The 17704-nt window shown below is 45.8% G+C and overlaps 1 protein-coding gene across 2 annotated transcripts in view; it reads left to right on the top strand.

Annotated features, from left to right (window-relative positions):
• The window catches only part of LOC128701745 (golgin subfamily A member 2), a 47576-nt gene that overhangs the window by 11798 nt on the left and 18074 nt on the right, over window positions 1-17704 (top strand). For both annotated transcript variants that reach the window (XM_053795647.2, XM_053795646.2), the window contains exons 6-9: window positions 581-746; window positions 11452-11593; window positions 12933-13127; window positions 13794-13994. In XM_053795647.2, coding sequence (XP_053651622.2) covers window positions 581-746; window positions 11452-11593; window positions 12933-13127; window positions 13794-13994 — 704 coding nt within the window. The remainder of the gene's footprint in view (window positions 1-580; window positions 747-11451; window positions 11594-12932; window positions 13128-13793; window positions 13995-17704) is intronic.

Below are 17704 nucleotides of genomic sequence, written 5' to 3'. Positions count from 1 at the left end.
TCCTCCGTAAGCCATGCGTGTTGTAAGAGGCAACTGAAATGCCAGGAGCAAGGGGCTAGTAACCCCTTCTCCTGTATGTATTACTAAATGTAAAAGGAGAAACTTTCGTTTTTCCTTTTGGGCCACCCTGCCTTGGTGGGATACAGCCGGTGTGTTGAAAGAAAGAAAGAATAACTAAATAACAAAAAAGCACAATACCGTGACTGGAACAATTGTCCAACTCAAACCGAAGCATTGTCATAAGCTCCTCTCTTCTATGTGTGGGTTAATTGTGTACTAACTATGGTTATGTTGAAGAACAAAAAGGAACATTACTATGACCGGAACAAAATACAAATAACCAGCACATAGGAGAAGGAAATTTATTACAATGTTCCCGTCCAACTTGGAGTAGTTAATGGTCTAAGTCAGACTGAAACATCGTCAGAAGTTTCTTTCTATGTGCTGGTTATTTGTGTATGCTATGTTATTTTGAAACCATGATAAAAAAAAAAAGTTTGTAATCCTTACAAAATTTTGGTTTGATTACAATGTACATTCCATCCTAAGATGAATATTTGACATGTATGCTTGCGTTCAGGAGAGGTAATAGAACTGGATGGGCGACTGAGTGCTTCTCGCCAGCGAGTGGGAGAGCTGGAAGCTAGCCTTAAAGATCTAACCTCCCAGTGCACAGCTGCCAAGTCACTACAGGACACACTTTCAAAGGAACTGGATGCTACCAAGATGACAAATTTCAAAACAAAGTAAGCAGAAATGCATATTTTTTTTAAAGTATGTAAGCCATTAAATTAAGTCTGCCCATAATGCCTAGGCATGGTAGTAGCTCTCTTTGCACTGTATCTCATTGTAATTTCATAATCTAATTGTAACCTTGCAGAGGAATAAAATTTTGTTTGTTTTGTTTGTTTGTTTAAAAATTTAATGAATAACATTGAATGACGAGTGATTACAGTGGACCCCCGGTTTACAATCACCTCCCAATGCAACCAATTATGTAAGTGTATTTATGTAGGTGCATTTGTACGTGTATGTTTGGGGGTCTGAAATGGACTAATCTAATTCACAATATTCCTTATGGGAACAAATTCGTTCAGTACTGGCACCTGAACATACTTCTGGAATGAAATAATATCGTAAACCGGGGGTCCACCGTATTTGGATTGTGAAGCCTGTGCACTTCTGGCCACACAGCTATTGAATGAGTGATCATGAATGTGTTTTCTTCTCTCTGGAACACCCTACCTTGGTCTGAAATGACCTATGAAATAAAGTTAATGAGTTATAGACATCCTTAAAAAAAGGTAGATGCTGGTTTTAAAGAAAAGGAAATAGACTATTATAGCTATGTTTTATGGCTTGGCTTTTTAAACATGTTTCAGGTATTTATTTACCACTTTTATATTGCAGATATTTAAGGAGTTGTAGGTAGTAGGTTGGTAGACAGCAACCGCCCAGGGAGGTACTACCGTCCTGTGGTAGTAGGTTGGTAGACAGCAACCACCCAGGGAGGTACTACTGTCCTGTGGTAGTAGGTTGGTAGACAGCAACCACCCAGGGAGGTACTACCGTCCTGTGGTAGTAGGTTGGTAGACAGCAACCGCCCAGGGAGGTACTACCGTCCTGTGGTAGTAGGTTGGTAGACAGCAACCACCCAGGGAGGTACTACCGTCCTGTGGTAGTAGGTTGGTAGACAGCAACCACCCAGGGAGGTACTACTGTCCTGTGGTAGTAGGTTGGTAGACAGCAACCACCCAGGGAGGTACTACCGTCCTGTGGTAGTAGGTTGGTAGACAGCAACCACCCAGGGAGGTACTACCGTCCTGTGGTAGTAGGTTGGTAGACAGCAACCACCCAGGGAGGTACTACCGTCCTGTGGTAGTAGGTTGGTAGACAACAACCACCCAGGGAGGTACTACCGTCCTGTGGTAGTAGGTTGGTAGACAGCAACCACCCAGGGAGGTACTACCATCCTGTGGTAGTAGGTTGGTAGACAGCAACCACCCAGGGAGGTACTACCGTCCTGTGGTAGTAGGTTGGTAGACAACAACCACCCAGGGAGGTACTACCATCCTGTGGTAGTAGGTTGGTAGACAACAACCACCCAGGGAGGTACTACCATCCTGTGGTAGTAGGTTGGTAGACAACAACCACCCAGGGAGGTACTACCATCCTGTGGTAGTAGGTTGGTAGACAGCAACCACCCAGGGAGGTACTACCGTCCTGTGGTAGTAGGTTGGTAGACAACAACCACCCAGGGAGGTACTACCGTCCTGTGGTAGTAGGTTGGTAGACAACAACCACCCAGGGAGGTACTACCGTCCTGTGGTAGTAGGTTGGTAGACAACAACCTCCCAGGGAGGTACTACCGTCCTGTGGTAGTAGGTTGGTAGACAACAACCACCCAGGGAGGTACTACCATCCTGTGGTAGTAGGTTGGTAGACAACAACCACCCAGGGAGGTACTACCGTCCTGTGGTAGTAGGTTGGTAGACAACCACCCAGGGAGGTACTACCGTCCTGTGGTAGTAGGTTGGTAGACAGCAACCGCCCAGGGAGGTACTACCATCCTGTGGTAGTAGGTTGGTAGACAACAACCACCCAGGGAGGTACTACCATCCTGTGGTAGTAGGTTGGTAGACAACAACCTCCCAGGGAGGTACTACCATCCTGTGGTAGTAGGTTGGTAGACAACAACCACCCAGGGAGGTACTACCATCCTGTGGTAGTAGGTTGGTAGACAACAACCACCCAGGGAGGTACTACCATCCTGTGGTAGTAGGTTGGTAGACAACAACCACCCAGGGAGGTACTACCGTCCTGTGGTAGTAGGTTGGTAGACAACAACCACCCAGGGAGGTACTACTGTCCTGTGGTAGTAGGTTGGTAGACAACAACCACCCAGGGAGGTACTACCATCCTGTGGTAGTAGGTTGGTAGACAACAACCACCCAGGGAGGTACTACCATCCTGTGGTAGTAGGTTGGTAGACAGCAACCACCCAGGGAGGTACTACCGTCCTGTGGTAGTAGGTTGGTAGACAACAACCACCCAGGGAGGTACTACCGTCCTGTGGTAGTAGGTTGGTAGACAACAACCACCCAGGGAGGTACTACCGTCCTGTGGTAGTAGGTTGGTAGACAACAACCTCCCAGGGAGGTACTACCGTCCTGTGGTAGTAGGTTGGTAGACAACAACCACCCAGGGAGGTACTACCATCCTGTGGTAGTAGGTTGGTAGACAACAACCACCCAGGGAGGTACTACCGTCCTGTGGTAGTAGGTTGGTAGACAACAACCACCCAGGGAGGTACTACCGTCCTGTGGTAGTAGGTTGGTAGACAGCAACCGCCCAGGGAGGTACTACCATCCTGTGGTAGTAGGTTGGTAGACAACAACCACCCAGGGAGGTACTACCATCCTGTGGTAGTAGGTTGGTAGACAACAACCTCCCAGGGAGGTACTACCGTCCTGTGGTAGTAGGTTGGTAGACAACAACCACCCAGGGAGGTACTACCATCCTGTGGTAGTAGGTTGGTAGACAACAACCACCCAGGGAGGTACTACCATCCTGTGGTAGTAGGTTGGTAGACAACAACCACCCAGGGAGGTACTACCGTCCTGTGGTAGTAGGTTGGTAGACAACAACCACCCAGGGAGGTACTACTGTCCTGTGGTAGTAGGTTGGTAGACAACAACCACCCAGGGAGGTACTACCATCCTGTGGTAGTAGGTTGGTAGACAACAACCACCCAGGGAGGTACTACCATCCTGTGGTAGTAGGTTGGTAGACAACAACCACCCAGGGAGGTTCTACCATCCTGTGGTAGTAGGTTGGTAGACAACAACCACCCAGGGAGGTACTACCATCCTGTGGTAGTAGGTTGGTAGACAACAACCACCCAGGGAGGTACTACTGTCCTGTGGTAGTAGGTTGGTAGACAACAACCACCCAGGGAGGTACTACCGTCCTGTGTAGTAGGTTGGTAGACAACAACTACCCAGGGAGGTACTACCGTCCTGTGGTAGTAGGTTGGTAGACAGCAACCACCCAGGGAGGTACTACCGTCCTGTGGTAGTAGGTTGGTAGACAACAACCACCCAGGGAGGTACTACCATCCTGTGGTAGTAGGTTGGTAGACAACAACCACCCAGGGAGGTACTACCGTCCTGTGGTAGTAGGTTGGTAGACAACAACCACCCAGGGAGGTACTACTGTCCTGTGGTAGTAGGTTGGTAGACAGCAACCACCCAGGGAGGTACTACCGTCCTGTGGTAGTAGGTTGGTAGACAACAACCACCCAGGGAGGTACTACCGTCCTGTGGTAGTAGGTTGGTAGACAGCAACCACCCAGGGAGGTACTACCGTCCTGTGGTAGTAGGTTGGTAGACAGCAACCACCCAGGGAGGTACTTCCGTCCTGTGGTAGTAGGTTGTTAGACAACAACCACCCAGGGAGGTACTACCATCCTGTGGTAGTAGGTTGGTAGACAGCAACCACCCAGGGAGGTACTACCGTCCTGTGGTAGTAGGTTGGTAGACAACAACCACCCAGGGAGGTACTACCATCCTGTGGTAGTAGGTTGGTAGACAGCAACCACCCAGGGAGGTACTACCGTCCTGTGGTAGTAGGTTGGTAGACAACAACCACCCAGGGAGGTACTTCCGTCCTGTGGTAGTAGGTTGGTAGACAACAACCACCCAGGGAGGTACTACCGTCCTGTGGTAGTAGGTTGGTAGACAGCAACCGCCCAGGGAGGTACTACCGTCCTGTGGTAGTAGGTTGGTAGACAACAACCACCCAGGGAGGTACTACCATCCTGTGGTAGTAGGTTGGTAGACAACAACCACCCAGGGAGGTACTACCGTCCTGTGGTAGTAGGTTGGTAGACAACAACCACCCAGGGAGGTACTACCATCCTGTGGTAGTAGGTTGGTAGACAACAACCACCCAGGGAGGTACTACCATCCTGTGGTAGTAGGTTGGTAGACAACAACCACCCAGGGAGGTACTACCATCCTGTGGTAGTAGGTTGGTAGACAACAACCACCCAGGGAGGTACTACCGTCCTGTGGTAGTAGGTTGGTAGACAACAACCACCCAGGGAGGTACTACCATCCTGTGGTAGTAGGTTGGTAGACAACAACCACCCAGGGAGGTACTACCATCCTGTGGTAGTAGGTTGGTAGACAACAACCACCCAGGGAGGTACTACCATCCTGTGGTAGTAGGTTGGTAGACAACAACCACCCAGGGAGGTACTACCGTCCTGTGGTAGTAGGTTGGTAGACAACAACCACCCAGGGAGGTACTACCGTCCTGTGGTAGTAGGTTGGTAGACAACAACCACCCAGGGAGGTACTACCGTCCTGTGGTAGTAGGTTGGTAGACAACAACCACCCAGGGAGGTACTACCGTCCTGTGGTAGTAGGTTGGTAGACAACAACCACCCAGGGAGGTACTACCATCCTGTGGTAGTAGGTTGGTAGACAACAACCACCCAGGGAGGTACTACCGTCCTGTGGTAGTAGGTTGGTAGACAACAACCACCCAGGGAGGTACTACCGTCCTGTGGTAGTAGGTTGGTAGACAACAACTACCCAGGGAGGTACTACCGTCCTGTGGTAGTAGGTTGGTAGACAACAACCACCCAGGGAGGTACTACCATCCTGTGGTAGTAGGTTGGTAGACAACAACCACCCAGGGAGGTACTACCGTCCTGTGGTAGTAGGTTGGTAGACAACAACCACCCAGGGAGGTACTACTGTCCTGTGGTAGTAGGTTGGTAGACAACAACCACCCAGGGAGGTACTACCGTCCTGTGGTAGTAGGTTGGTAGACAACAACCACCCAGGGAGGTACTACCGTCCTGTGGTAGTAGGTTGGTAGACAGCAACCACCCAGGGAGGTACTACCGTCCTGTGGTAGTAGGTTGGTAGACAACAAAGTAGGTTGGTAGACAGCAACCACCCAGGGAGGTACTACCGTCCTGTGGTAGTAGGTTGGTAGACAACAACCACCCAGGGAGGTACTACCGTCCTGTGGTAGTAGGTTGGTAGACAGCAACCACCCAGGGAGGTACTACCGTCCTGTGGTAGTAGGTTGGTAGACAGCAACCACCCAGGGAGGTACTTCCGTCCTGTGGTAGTAGGTTGTTAGACAACAACCACCCAGGGAGGTACTACCATCCTGTGGTAGTAGGTTGGTAGACAGCAACCACCCAGGGAGGTACTACCGTCCTGTGGTAGTAGGTTGGTAGACAACAACCACCCAGGGAGGTACTACCATCCTGTGGTAGTAGGTTGGTAGACAGCAACCACCCAGGGAGGTACTACCGTCCTGTGGTAGTAGGTTGGTAGACAGCAACCACCCAGGGAGGTACTTCCGTCCTGTGGTAGTAGGTTGGTAGACAACAACCACCCAGGGAGGTACTACCGTCCTGTGGTAGTAGGTTGGTAGACAGCAACCGCCCAGGGAGGTACTACCGTCCTGTGGTAGTAGGTTGGTAGACAACAACCACCCAGGGAGGTACTACCATCCTGTGGTAGTAGGTTGGTAGACAACAACCTCCCAGGGAGGTACTACCGTCCTGTGGTAGTAGGTTGGTAGACAACAACCACCCAGGGAGGTACTACCATCCTGTGGTAGTAGGTTGGTAGACAACAACCACCCAGGGAGGTACTACCATCCTGTGGTAGTAGGTTGGTAGACAACAACCACCCAGGGAGGTACTACCGTCCTGTGGTAGTAGGTTGGTAGACAACAACCACCCAGGGAGGTACTACCATCCTGTGGTAGTAGGTTGGTAGACAACAACCACCCAGGGAGGTACTACCATCCTGTGGTAGTAGGTTGGTAGACAACAACCACCCAGGGAGGTACTACCATCCTGTGGTAGTAGGTTGGTAGACAACAACCACCCAGGGAGGTACTACCATCCTGTGGTAGTAGGTTGGTAGACAACAACCACCCAGGGAGGTTCTACCATCCTGTGGTAGTAGGTTGGTAGACAACAACCACCCAGGGAGGTACTACCGTCCTGTGGTAGTAGGTTGGTAGACAACAACCACCCAGGGAGGTACTACCGTCCTGTGGTAGTAGGTTGGTAGACAACAACCACCCAGGGAGGTACTACCGTCCTGTGTAGTAGGTTGGTAGACAACAACTACCCAGGGAGGTACTACCGTCCTGTGGTAGTAGGTTGGTAGACAGCAACCACCCAGGGAGGTACTACCGTCCTGTGGTAGTAGGTTGGTAGACAACAACCACCCAGGGAGGTACTACCATCCTGTGGTAGTAGGTTGGTAGACAACAACCACCCAGGGAGGTACTACCGTCCTGTGGTAGTAGGTTGGTAGACAACAACCACCCAGGGAGGTACTACTGTCCTGTGGTAGTAGGTTGGTAGACAGCAACCACCCAGGGAGGTACTACCGTCCTGTGGTAGTAGGTTGGTAGACAACAACCACCCAGGGAGGTACTACCGTCCTGTGGTAGTAGGTTGGTAGACAGCAACCACCCAGGGAGGTACTACCGTCCTGTGGTAGTAGGTTGGTAGACAGCAACCACCCAGGGAGGTACTTCCGTCCTGTGGTAGTAGGTTGGTAGACAACAACCACCCAGGGAGGTACTACCATCCTGTGGTAGTAGGTTGGTAGACAGCAACCACCCAGGGAGGTACTACCGTCCTGTGGTAGTAGGTTGGTAGACAACAACCACCCAGGGAGGTACTACCATCCTGTGGTAGTAGGTTGGTAGACAGCAACCACCCAGGGAGGTACTACCGTCCTGTGGTAGTAGGTTGGTAGACAGCAACCACCCAGGGAGGTACTTCCGTCCTGTGGTAGTAGGTTGGTAGACAACAACCACCCAGGGAGGTACTACCGTCCTGTGGTAGTAGGTTGGTAGACAGCAACCGCCCAGGGAGGTACTACCGTCCTGTGGTAGTAGGTTGGTAGACAACAACCACCCAGGGAGGTACTACCATCCTGTGGTAGTAGGTTGGTAGACAACAACCTCCCAGGGAGGTACTACCGTCCTGTGGTAGTAGGTTGGTAGACAACAACCACCCAGGGAGGTACTACCATCCTGTGGTAGTAGGTTGGTAGACAACAACCACCCAGGGAGGTACTACCATCCTGTGGTAGTAGGTTGGTAGACAACAACCACCCAGGGAGGTACTACCGTCCTGTGGTAGTAGGTTGGTAGACAACAACCACCCAGGGAGGTACTACCATCCTGTGGTAGTAGGTTGGTAGACAACAACCACCCAGGGAGGTACTACCATCCTGTGGTAGTAGGTTGGTAGACAACAACCACCCAGGGAGGTACTACCATCCTGTGGTAGTAGGTTGGTAGACAACAACCACCCAGGGAGGTACTACCATCCTGTGGTAGTAGGTTGGTAGACAACAACCACCCAGGGAGGTTCTACCATCCTGTGGTAGTAGGTTGGTAGACAACAACCACCCAGGGAGGTACTACCGTCCTGTGGTAGTAGGTTGGTAGACAACAACCACCCAGGGAGGTACTACCGTCCTGTGGTAGTAGGTTGGTAGACAACAACCACCCAGGGAGGTACTACCGTCCTGTGTAGTAGGTTGGTAGACAACAACCACCCAGGGAGGTACTACTGTCCTGTGGTAGTAGGTTGGTAGACAGCAACCACCCAGGGAGGTACTACCGTCCTGTGGTAGTAGGTTGGTAGACAACAACCACCCAGGGAGGTACTACCATCCTGTGGTAGTAGGTTGGTAGACAACAACCACCCAGGGAGGTACTACCGTCCTGTGGTAGTAGGTTGGTAGACAACAACCACCCAGGGAGGTACTACTGTCCTGTGGTAGTAGGTTGGTAGACAGCAACCACCCAGGGAGGTACTTCTGTCCTGTGGTAGTAGGTTGGTAGACAGCAACCACCCAGGGAGGTACTACCATCCTGTGGTAGTAGGTTGGTAGACAGCAACCACCCAGGGAGGTACTACCGTCCTGTGGTAGTAGGTTGGTAGACAACAACCAACCAGGAAGGTACTACCATCCTGTGGTAGTAGGTTGTAGAGAGCAACCACCCAGGGAGGTACTACCGTCCTGTGGTAGTAGGTTGGTAGACAGCAACCACCCAGGGAGGTACTACCGTCCTGTGGTAGTAGGTTGGTAGACAGCAACCACCCAGGGATGTACTACCGTCCTGCCAAGTGAGTGTAAAACGAAAGCCTGTAATTGTTTTACATGATGGTAGGATTGCTGGTGTCTTTTTTCTGTCTCATAAACATGCAAGATTTCAGGTATGTCTTACTACTTCTACTTACACTTAGGTCACACTACACATACATGTCTTCTTTCTTTCAACACACCGGCCGTATCCCACCGAGGCGGGGTGGCCCAAAAGGAAAAACGAAAGTTTCTCCTTTTACATTTAGTAATATATACAGGAGAAGAGGTTACTAGCCCCTTGCTCCCGGCATTTTAGTCGCCTCTTACAACACGCATGGCTTACGGAGGAAGAATTCTGTTCCACTTCCCCATGGAGATAAGAGGAAATAAACAAGAATAAGAACTAGAAAGAAAATAGAAGAAAACCCAGAAGGGTGTGTATATATGTGCTTGTACATGTATGTGTAGTGTGACCTAAGTGTAAGTAGAAGTAGCAAGACGTACCTGAAATCTTGCATGTTCATGAGACAGAAAAAAGGACACCAGCAATCCTACCATCATGTAAAACAATTACAGGCTTTCGTTTTACACTCACTTGGCAGGACGGTAGTACCTCCCTGGGCGGTTGCTGTCTACCAACCTACTACCTATAACACATACATGTACAAGCATATATTACCTGGAGTTTACCTGGAGAGAGTTTCGGGGGTCAACGCCCCCGCGGCCCGGTCTGTGACCAGGCCTCCTGGTGGATCAGCGCCTGATCAACCAGGCTGTTGCTGCTGGCTGCACGCAAACCAACGTACAAGCCACAGCCCGGCTGATCAGGAACTGACTTTAGGTGCTTGTCCAGTGCCAGCTTGAAGACTGCCAGGGGTCTGTTGGTAATCCCCCTTATGTGTGCTGGGAGGCAGTTGAACAGTCTCGGGCCCCTGACACTTATTGTATGGTCTCTTAACGTGCTAGTGACACCCCTGCTTTTCATTGGGGGGATGGTGCATCGTCTGCCAAGTCTTTTGCTTTCGTAGTGAGTGATTTTTGTGTGCAAGTTCGGTACTAGTCCCTCTAGGATTTTCCAGGTGTATATAATCATGTATCTCTCCCTCCTGCGTTCCAGGGAATACAGGTTTAGAAACCTCAAGCGCTCCCAGTAATTGAGGTGTTTTATCTCCGTTATGCGCGCCTCTGAGTTTTCTTCTATTTTCTTTCTAGTTCTTATTCTTGATTATTTCCTCATATCTCCATGGGGAAATGGAACAGAATTCTTTCTCCGTAAGCCATGCGTGTTGTAAGAGGCGACTAAAATGCCAGGAGCAAGGGGCTAGTAACCTCTTCTCCTGTATATATTACTAAATGTAAAAGGAGAAACTTTCGTTTTTCCTTTTGGGCCACCCCGCCTCGGTGGGATACGGCCGGTGTGTTGAAAGAAAGAATTGTATTTAAAGAGCAGTAGAAAGATATAATAAAAAAAGTTTTTATTTTTGTGAGGTTTCCCCCATGGGATTTTTTGTGAAGTACACTGAGCTTCATACACTGAATTAGCACTGTACAGTGGAACCTCAAAAATCGAACTGCTCCCAACTCAACCAATTATGTAAGTGTATTTTTGTAAGTGCTTTTATAAGTGTACTTTTTAGGGTCTGAAATGGACTAATCTAATGTATATTATTCCTGATGGGAATAAATTCGTTCTTTAGCGACACTTGAACAACCTTCTGGACCGAAGAAAGTTCTATGTTTGAGGTTCCATTGTATGAAGTCCACAGTGGATGAAGGTTAGGTTAGGTTAGGTAAAGTTTGTTAGGAAACAGGGCAAGTGTTACCTGACGTGGGTCCTAGTCATATGATGACCCGCCACTGGAGCTTTTGGTCATTTGACCGAGGCCTTCTGCTGGCTTACCCGTCCACCCTTTAAAAATTATGGTTATAATTATAACTATTAGGAATTAATTGAAACCTTGTTTAAATAAAAGGGTTTTATTATAAGGATCTTTCTGTTATCATTTGATATCTTACACACATTATTCCACAAAACTGCATTTCAAAATGATCTTCTTCTTCTTTCAACGTACCAGCTGTATCCCACTGAGGTGGGGTGGCCCAAAAGAAAAAACTGAAGTTTCTCCTTTTAAATTTAGTAATTTATACAGGAGAAGGGGTTACTAGCCCCTTGCTCCCGGCATTTTAGTCGCCTCTTACGACACGCATGGCTTACAGAGGAAGAATTCTGTTCCACTTCCCCATGGAGAAGCATATACATATGCTTATATATATATGCATATACATATGATCTTTGCAGCAAAGTTTGCGAAGAGCTGAAGGCTAGCGTGGCAGAGTTGACTGAACGTCTCAGTGTGAAAACTGGCGATTACGACACATTATGTTCCCAGCTCACCGACACCAAGAGCCAGCTGGCAATGGCACAACTTCATGTCCAGCAAGTAAGTTCAGGGGAGTACCTTGACACTGGTCAAGGGTTCTTGATCTAAAGAATTAGATCTGTCTTCCTATTGGATTAAATCTGGTTATCTCCCATTTCTCAGGTGCTGTTTGACCCTATGGATTCATTACTTTCTTATGACTATAATAATTATAATATTAGATTTTGTTTATTATGTAAGATACAAAGCATAAACTGTTTCTTGTTTAGTTGCTCAATCAAAATAATGTATATAGAATAAGAGGTGAATGTAAGAGGAAGAGTTGTGGAGGTGGAAAGTACAGTGCCTGCACTCTGAGGGAAGGGTGGGAATATTTGCAGTTTTGAATTGTAGTAGAGGCACGCCTCGGGCAAGACAGTGAAACAGTGAGTGATGGTAAAAGCGTTTCTTCTTTTTTGGGGGGCCACCTTGCCTCGGTGGGACTTGGCCATTGTATTAAAAAAATCTGAAAATTATAGAACAGGCCATTACTGAGGCCTCTTCTATGAAAATTAACTAATACTGATTCCTATTAAGGAAGGTTCCTTGATGCCAGTGAGGAGCTCTTGATGCAAGGAATGGGACCCATCTTGCCATTCATTGGATTGAACCTGATTGCCTCCCATTTTTCCCAGGTTTTTTATGACCCCTGTGGGTTTAGCACATCCCCCTAATTTTTTTTTTTTTTTTTTTTTTTTTTTCAACAAGTCGGCCGTCTCCCACCGAGGCAGGGTGACCCAAAAAAAGAAAGAAAATCCCCAAAAAGAAAATACTTTCATCATCATTCAACACTTTCACCACACTCACACATTATCACTGCTTTTGCAGAGGTGCTCAGAATACAACAGCTTAGAAGCATATACGTATAAAGATACACAACATATACGTATAATAATAATCATCTCGTACTATATATAAAGCTAAATTTTAGCTTTAATTACCAGTGAATATTGATTGTGAGGCTCATTTCTTGTGATTCTTTTGGTTTTAGCTGAACCTAATTTCAAGCACACTATAATCATAAATCTTCTATGATTTCAGTATGAAAGTGCAACTCATTATATTGGCAGTGAATATTTATTACTGTAAAATTATTTGTTGATTTCCTGACTACAACATATCTCATTTTGTACATTGAATTTATTTTTTATTAACGCTTCAGCAGTTTCCCACCAAGGCGGGTAACTCGAAAAAGAAGAAACACTTTCATCATCATTCACTATCTTGCAGAGGCATGCCTACACTACAGTTAAAAAAACGGCAACATATCTTTACCCGTCCTTCAGAGTGCAGGCACTGCAGTATATGTTGTGTTTAATGGTACAGCTCGGTGTGTTTTTAATATGTGTATTACAACCAGCTGAGAGATGGTACGAGTGAGGAGATCCAGTGCCAGCTGGAACAGGTGCAGGCAGCTCATCTAGAGAGCCAGAGACAGCTTCAAGCAACCCAGACAGCTCTCTCCCAGGCACATGCTGACAACGCCAAAGTGGCTCTGCACTACCAGCAGTACACCACGCAGTTAGCATCACAAACTCAGAGTTTGCAAGAGCAAGTAAGCTGCACTATATACTTCACTACACAGCTAACCCACAGATTGAAGATACAATGGTACCTCGAGTTACGAACTTAACTCGTTCCAGAAGGCTGTTCGAGTGCCGATACTGAATGAATTTGTTCCCATAAGGAATAATGTAAATTAGATTCCTCTGTTTCAGACCCCCAAAAATACACTTACAAAAGCACTTACAAAAATACACTTACATAATTGTTCGAGTTGGGAGCTGTTCGAAACTCTGGGTACCTGTGTAATATTTACATGAAACATTAAACCCATGTGGGTCATGTAAGGACTAGCAGATACTCAACCCTCTGTCCATTATTTGTGAAACAAATTCTGCTCTTAGGTTGAAGACAGGAATATGGTGATAAAAAGTGGAAATCAATTTCTACAATAAAGTTTTCAAAGTGGGTGTTGTTAAGACACTGGAATTTACTAGTCTAATTACTCAGGATGGACTGAAAAATGTCGTTGAACACTTGTCTCAAAATTGTAGGCTAGTTATGAGGTGTTCCAGTCACATTCTTATGGCTCTTATTCTTTATACAGTTCAATATATACACACATAAAGCATATACTAACGTTAGTTGTATCACTTTATTTTGCCTGATGAAATTTTAGTTTTGTATTCTGACATGACTTTAATAATATATTTTGTAGATTAAACACTTGATTGTGGAAAAAGAAGAATTATCAGCAGCTCTTGAAGATACCAAAGATAAACTTGAGGCTGCTTCAACACCAAGTCCTTCACCAGATTTCAACCGTGATGAAATGGTCGCCGAGAAGGAGCATCTGAAGCAGACTGTTACAACTTTACAAGATGAGATACTTCAGCTAAAAGAACAAAATGCTGCTATGGTATATAACTTTATAGTTGTTAACACCATTGAACTGCTGTTAAACATTAGTCCCCCCTGTATCCGCAATTGACGTTTTCTAAGTCCTACCCGAAACCACTGAGAGTAGCGAGCTCTATGTATGAGCCATTTTTCGTTGACATACATACAAATTTAATGCTTTTTTCATCTTAACTAATACCTTATCATGTACTGTAGATGTAACTGTTGCAGTTTGAGGTGCCACAGCAAAGCTAGACCGAGTTTTTATTTTGTTCATCACAGAAACAGAATTTGTTGATACAGGGGTTTTACTGTACTTGTATCTGTTATCTTCATATATAATATTATACAGGTGCTCCTTGGCTTACGATGGTTTGACTTACGATATTTTGACTTTACGATGGTGCAAAAGCAGCTACTTTGGAGTTGAAATTTAAGATAATCATGCAGCATGAAAGTGGCAAGTTAGTAACTTTTTTTTTTTTTTTTCAACAAGTCGGCCGTCTCCCACCGAGGCAGGGTGACCCAAAAAAGAAAGAAAATCCCCAAAAAGAAAATACTTTCATCATCATTCAACACTTTCACCACACTCACACATTATCACTGCTTTTGCAGAGGTGCTCAGAATACAACAGCTTAGAAGCATATACGTATAAAGATACACAACATATCCCTCCAAACTGCCAATATCCCAAACCCCTCCTTTAAAGTGCAGGCATTGTACTTCCCATTTCCAGGACTCAAGTCCGACTATATGAAAATAACCGGTTTCCCTGAATTTTTTTTTTTTTTTTTTTTTTTAAACAAGTCGGCCGTCTCCCACCGAGGCAGGGTGACCCAAAAAAAGAAAGAAAATCCCCAAAAAGAAAATACTTTCATCATCATTCAACACTTTCACCACACTCGCACATTATCACTGTTTTTGCAGAGGTGCTCAGAATACAACAGTCTAGAAGCATACACATATAAAGATACACAACATATCCCTCCAAACTGCCAATATCCCAAACCCCTCCTTTAAAGTGCAGGCATTGTACTTCCCATTTCCAGGACTCAAGTCCGACTATATGAAAATAACCGGTTTCCCTGAATCCCTTCACTAAATATTACCCTGCTCACACTCCAACAGATCGTCAGGTCCCAAGTACCATTCGTCTCCATTCACTCCTATCTAACACGCTCACGCACGCTTGCTGGAAATCCAAGCCCCTTACCCACAAAACCTCCTTTACCCCCTCTCTCCAACCCTTTCGAGGACGACCCCTACCCCGCCTTCCTTCCCCTATAGATTTATATGCTTTCCATGTCATTCTACTGTGATCCATTCTCTCTAAATGACCAAACCACCTCAACAACCCCTCTTCTGCCCTCTGACTAATACTTTTATTAACTCCACACCTTCTCCTAATTTCCACACTCCGAATTTTTTGCATAATATTTACACCACACATTGCCCTTAGACAGGACATCTCCGCTGCCTCCAACCGTCTCCTTGCTGCTGCATTTACCACCCAAGCTTCACACCCATATAAGAGTGTTGGTACTACTATACTTTCATACATTCCCTTCTTTGCCTCCATAGATAACGTTTTTTGACTCCACATATACCTCAACGCACCACTCACCTTTTTTCCCTCATCAATTCTATGATTAACCTCATCCTTCATAAATCCATCCGCCGACACGTCAACTCCCAAGTATCTGAAAACATTCACTTCTTCCATACTCCTCCTCCCCAATTTGATATCCAATTTTTCTTTATCTAAATCATTTGACACCCTCATCACCTTACTCTTTTCTATGTTCACTTTCAACTTTCTACCTTTACACACATTCCCAAACTCATCCACTAACCTTTGCAATTTTTCTTTAGAATCTCCCATAAGCACAGTATCATCAGCAAAAAGTAACTGTGTCAATTCCCATTTTGAATTTGATTCCCCATAATTTAATCCCACCCCTCTCCCAAACACCCTAGCATTTACTTCCTTTACAACCCCATCTATAAATATATTAAACAACCATGGTGACATTACACATCCCTGTCTAAGACCTACTTTTACCGGGAAGTAGTCTCCCTCTCTTCTACACACCCTAACCTGAGCCTCACTATCCTCATAAAAACTCTTTACAGCATTTAATAACTTACCACCTATTCCATATACTTGCAACATCTGCCACATTGCTCCTCTATCCACTCTATCATATGCCTTTTCTAAATCCATAAATGCAATAAAAACCTCCCTATCTTTATCTAAATACTGTTCACATATATGCTTCAATGTAAACACCTGATCTACACATCCCCTACCCACTCTAAAACCTCCTTGCTCATCCGCAATCCTACATTCTGTCTTACCTCTAATTCTTTCAATTATAACCCTACCGTACACTTTTCCTGGTATACTCAGTAAGCTTATTCCTCTGTAATTTTTACAGTCTCTTTTGTCCCCTTTCCCTTTATATAAAGGGACTATACATGCTCTCTGCCAATCCCTAGGTACCTTCCCCTCTTTCATACATTTATTAAACAAAAGTACCAACCACTCCAACACTATATCCCCCCCTGCTTTTAACATTTCTGTCATGATCCCATCAGTTCCAGCTGCTTTACCCCCTTTCATTTTACGTAATGCCTCACGTACCTCCCCCACACTTACATTCTGCTCTTCTTCACTCCTAAAAGATGGTATACCTCCCTGACCAGTGCATGAAATTACTGCCTCTGTTTCTTCCTTAACATTTAAAAGTTCCTCAAAATATTCTCGCCATCTACCCAATACCTCCATCTCCCCATCTACTAACTCCCCTACTCTGTTTTTAACTGACAAATCCATATTTTCCCTAGGCTTTCTTAACTTGTTTAACTCGCTCCAAAATTTTTTCTTATTTTCATTAAAATTTCTTGACAGTGCCTCTCCCACTCTATCATCTGCTCTCCTTTTGCACTCTCTCACCACTCTCTTTACCTTTCTTTTACTCTCCATATACTCTGCTCTTCTTATAACACTTCTGCTTTGTAAAAACCTCTCATAAGCTACCTTTTTCTCTTTTATCACACCCTTTACTTCATCATTCCACCAATCACTCCTCTTTCCTCCTGCCCCCACCCTCCTATAACCACAAACTTCTGCCCCACATTCTAATACTGCATTTTTAAAACTATTCCAACCCTCTTCAACCCCCCCACTACTCATCTTTGCACTAGCCCACCTTTCTGCCAATAGTCGCTTATATCTCACCCGAACTTCCTCCTCCCTTAGTTTATACACTTTCACCTCCCTCTTACTTGTTGTTGCCACCTTCCTCTTTTCCCATCTACCTCTTACTCTAACTGTAGCTACAACTAAATAATGATCCGATATATCAGTTGCCCCTCTATAAACATGTACATCCTGGAGCCTACCCATCAACCTTTTATCCACCAATACATAATCTAATAAACTACTTTCATTACGTGCTACATCATACCTTGTATATTTATTTATCCTCTTTTTCATAAAATATGTATTACTTATTACCAAATTTCTTTCTACACATAGCTCAATTAAAGGCTCCCCATTTACATTTACCCCTGGCACCCCAAATTTACCTACTACTCCCTCCATAACATTTTTACCCACTTTAGCATTAAAATCCCCAACCACCATTACTCTCACACTTGATTCAAAACTCCCCACGCATTCACTCAACATTTCCCAAAATCTCTCTCTCTCCTCTACACTTCTC

Source organism: Cherax quadricarinatus, chromosome 96 (assembly GCF_038502225.1).
Source record: "Cherax quadricarinatus isolate ZL_2023a chromosome 96, ASM3850222v1, whole genome shotgun sequence".
Classification (NCBI taxonomy): domain Eukaryota; kingdom Metazoa; phylum Arthropoda; class Malacostraca; order Decapoda; family Parastacidae; genus Cherax; species Cherax quadricarinatus.
This window is presented reverse-complemented; position numbering and strand designations above follow the sequence as displayed.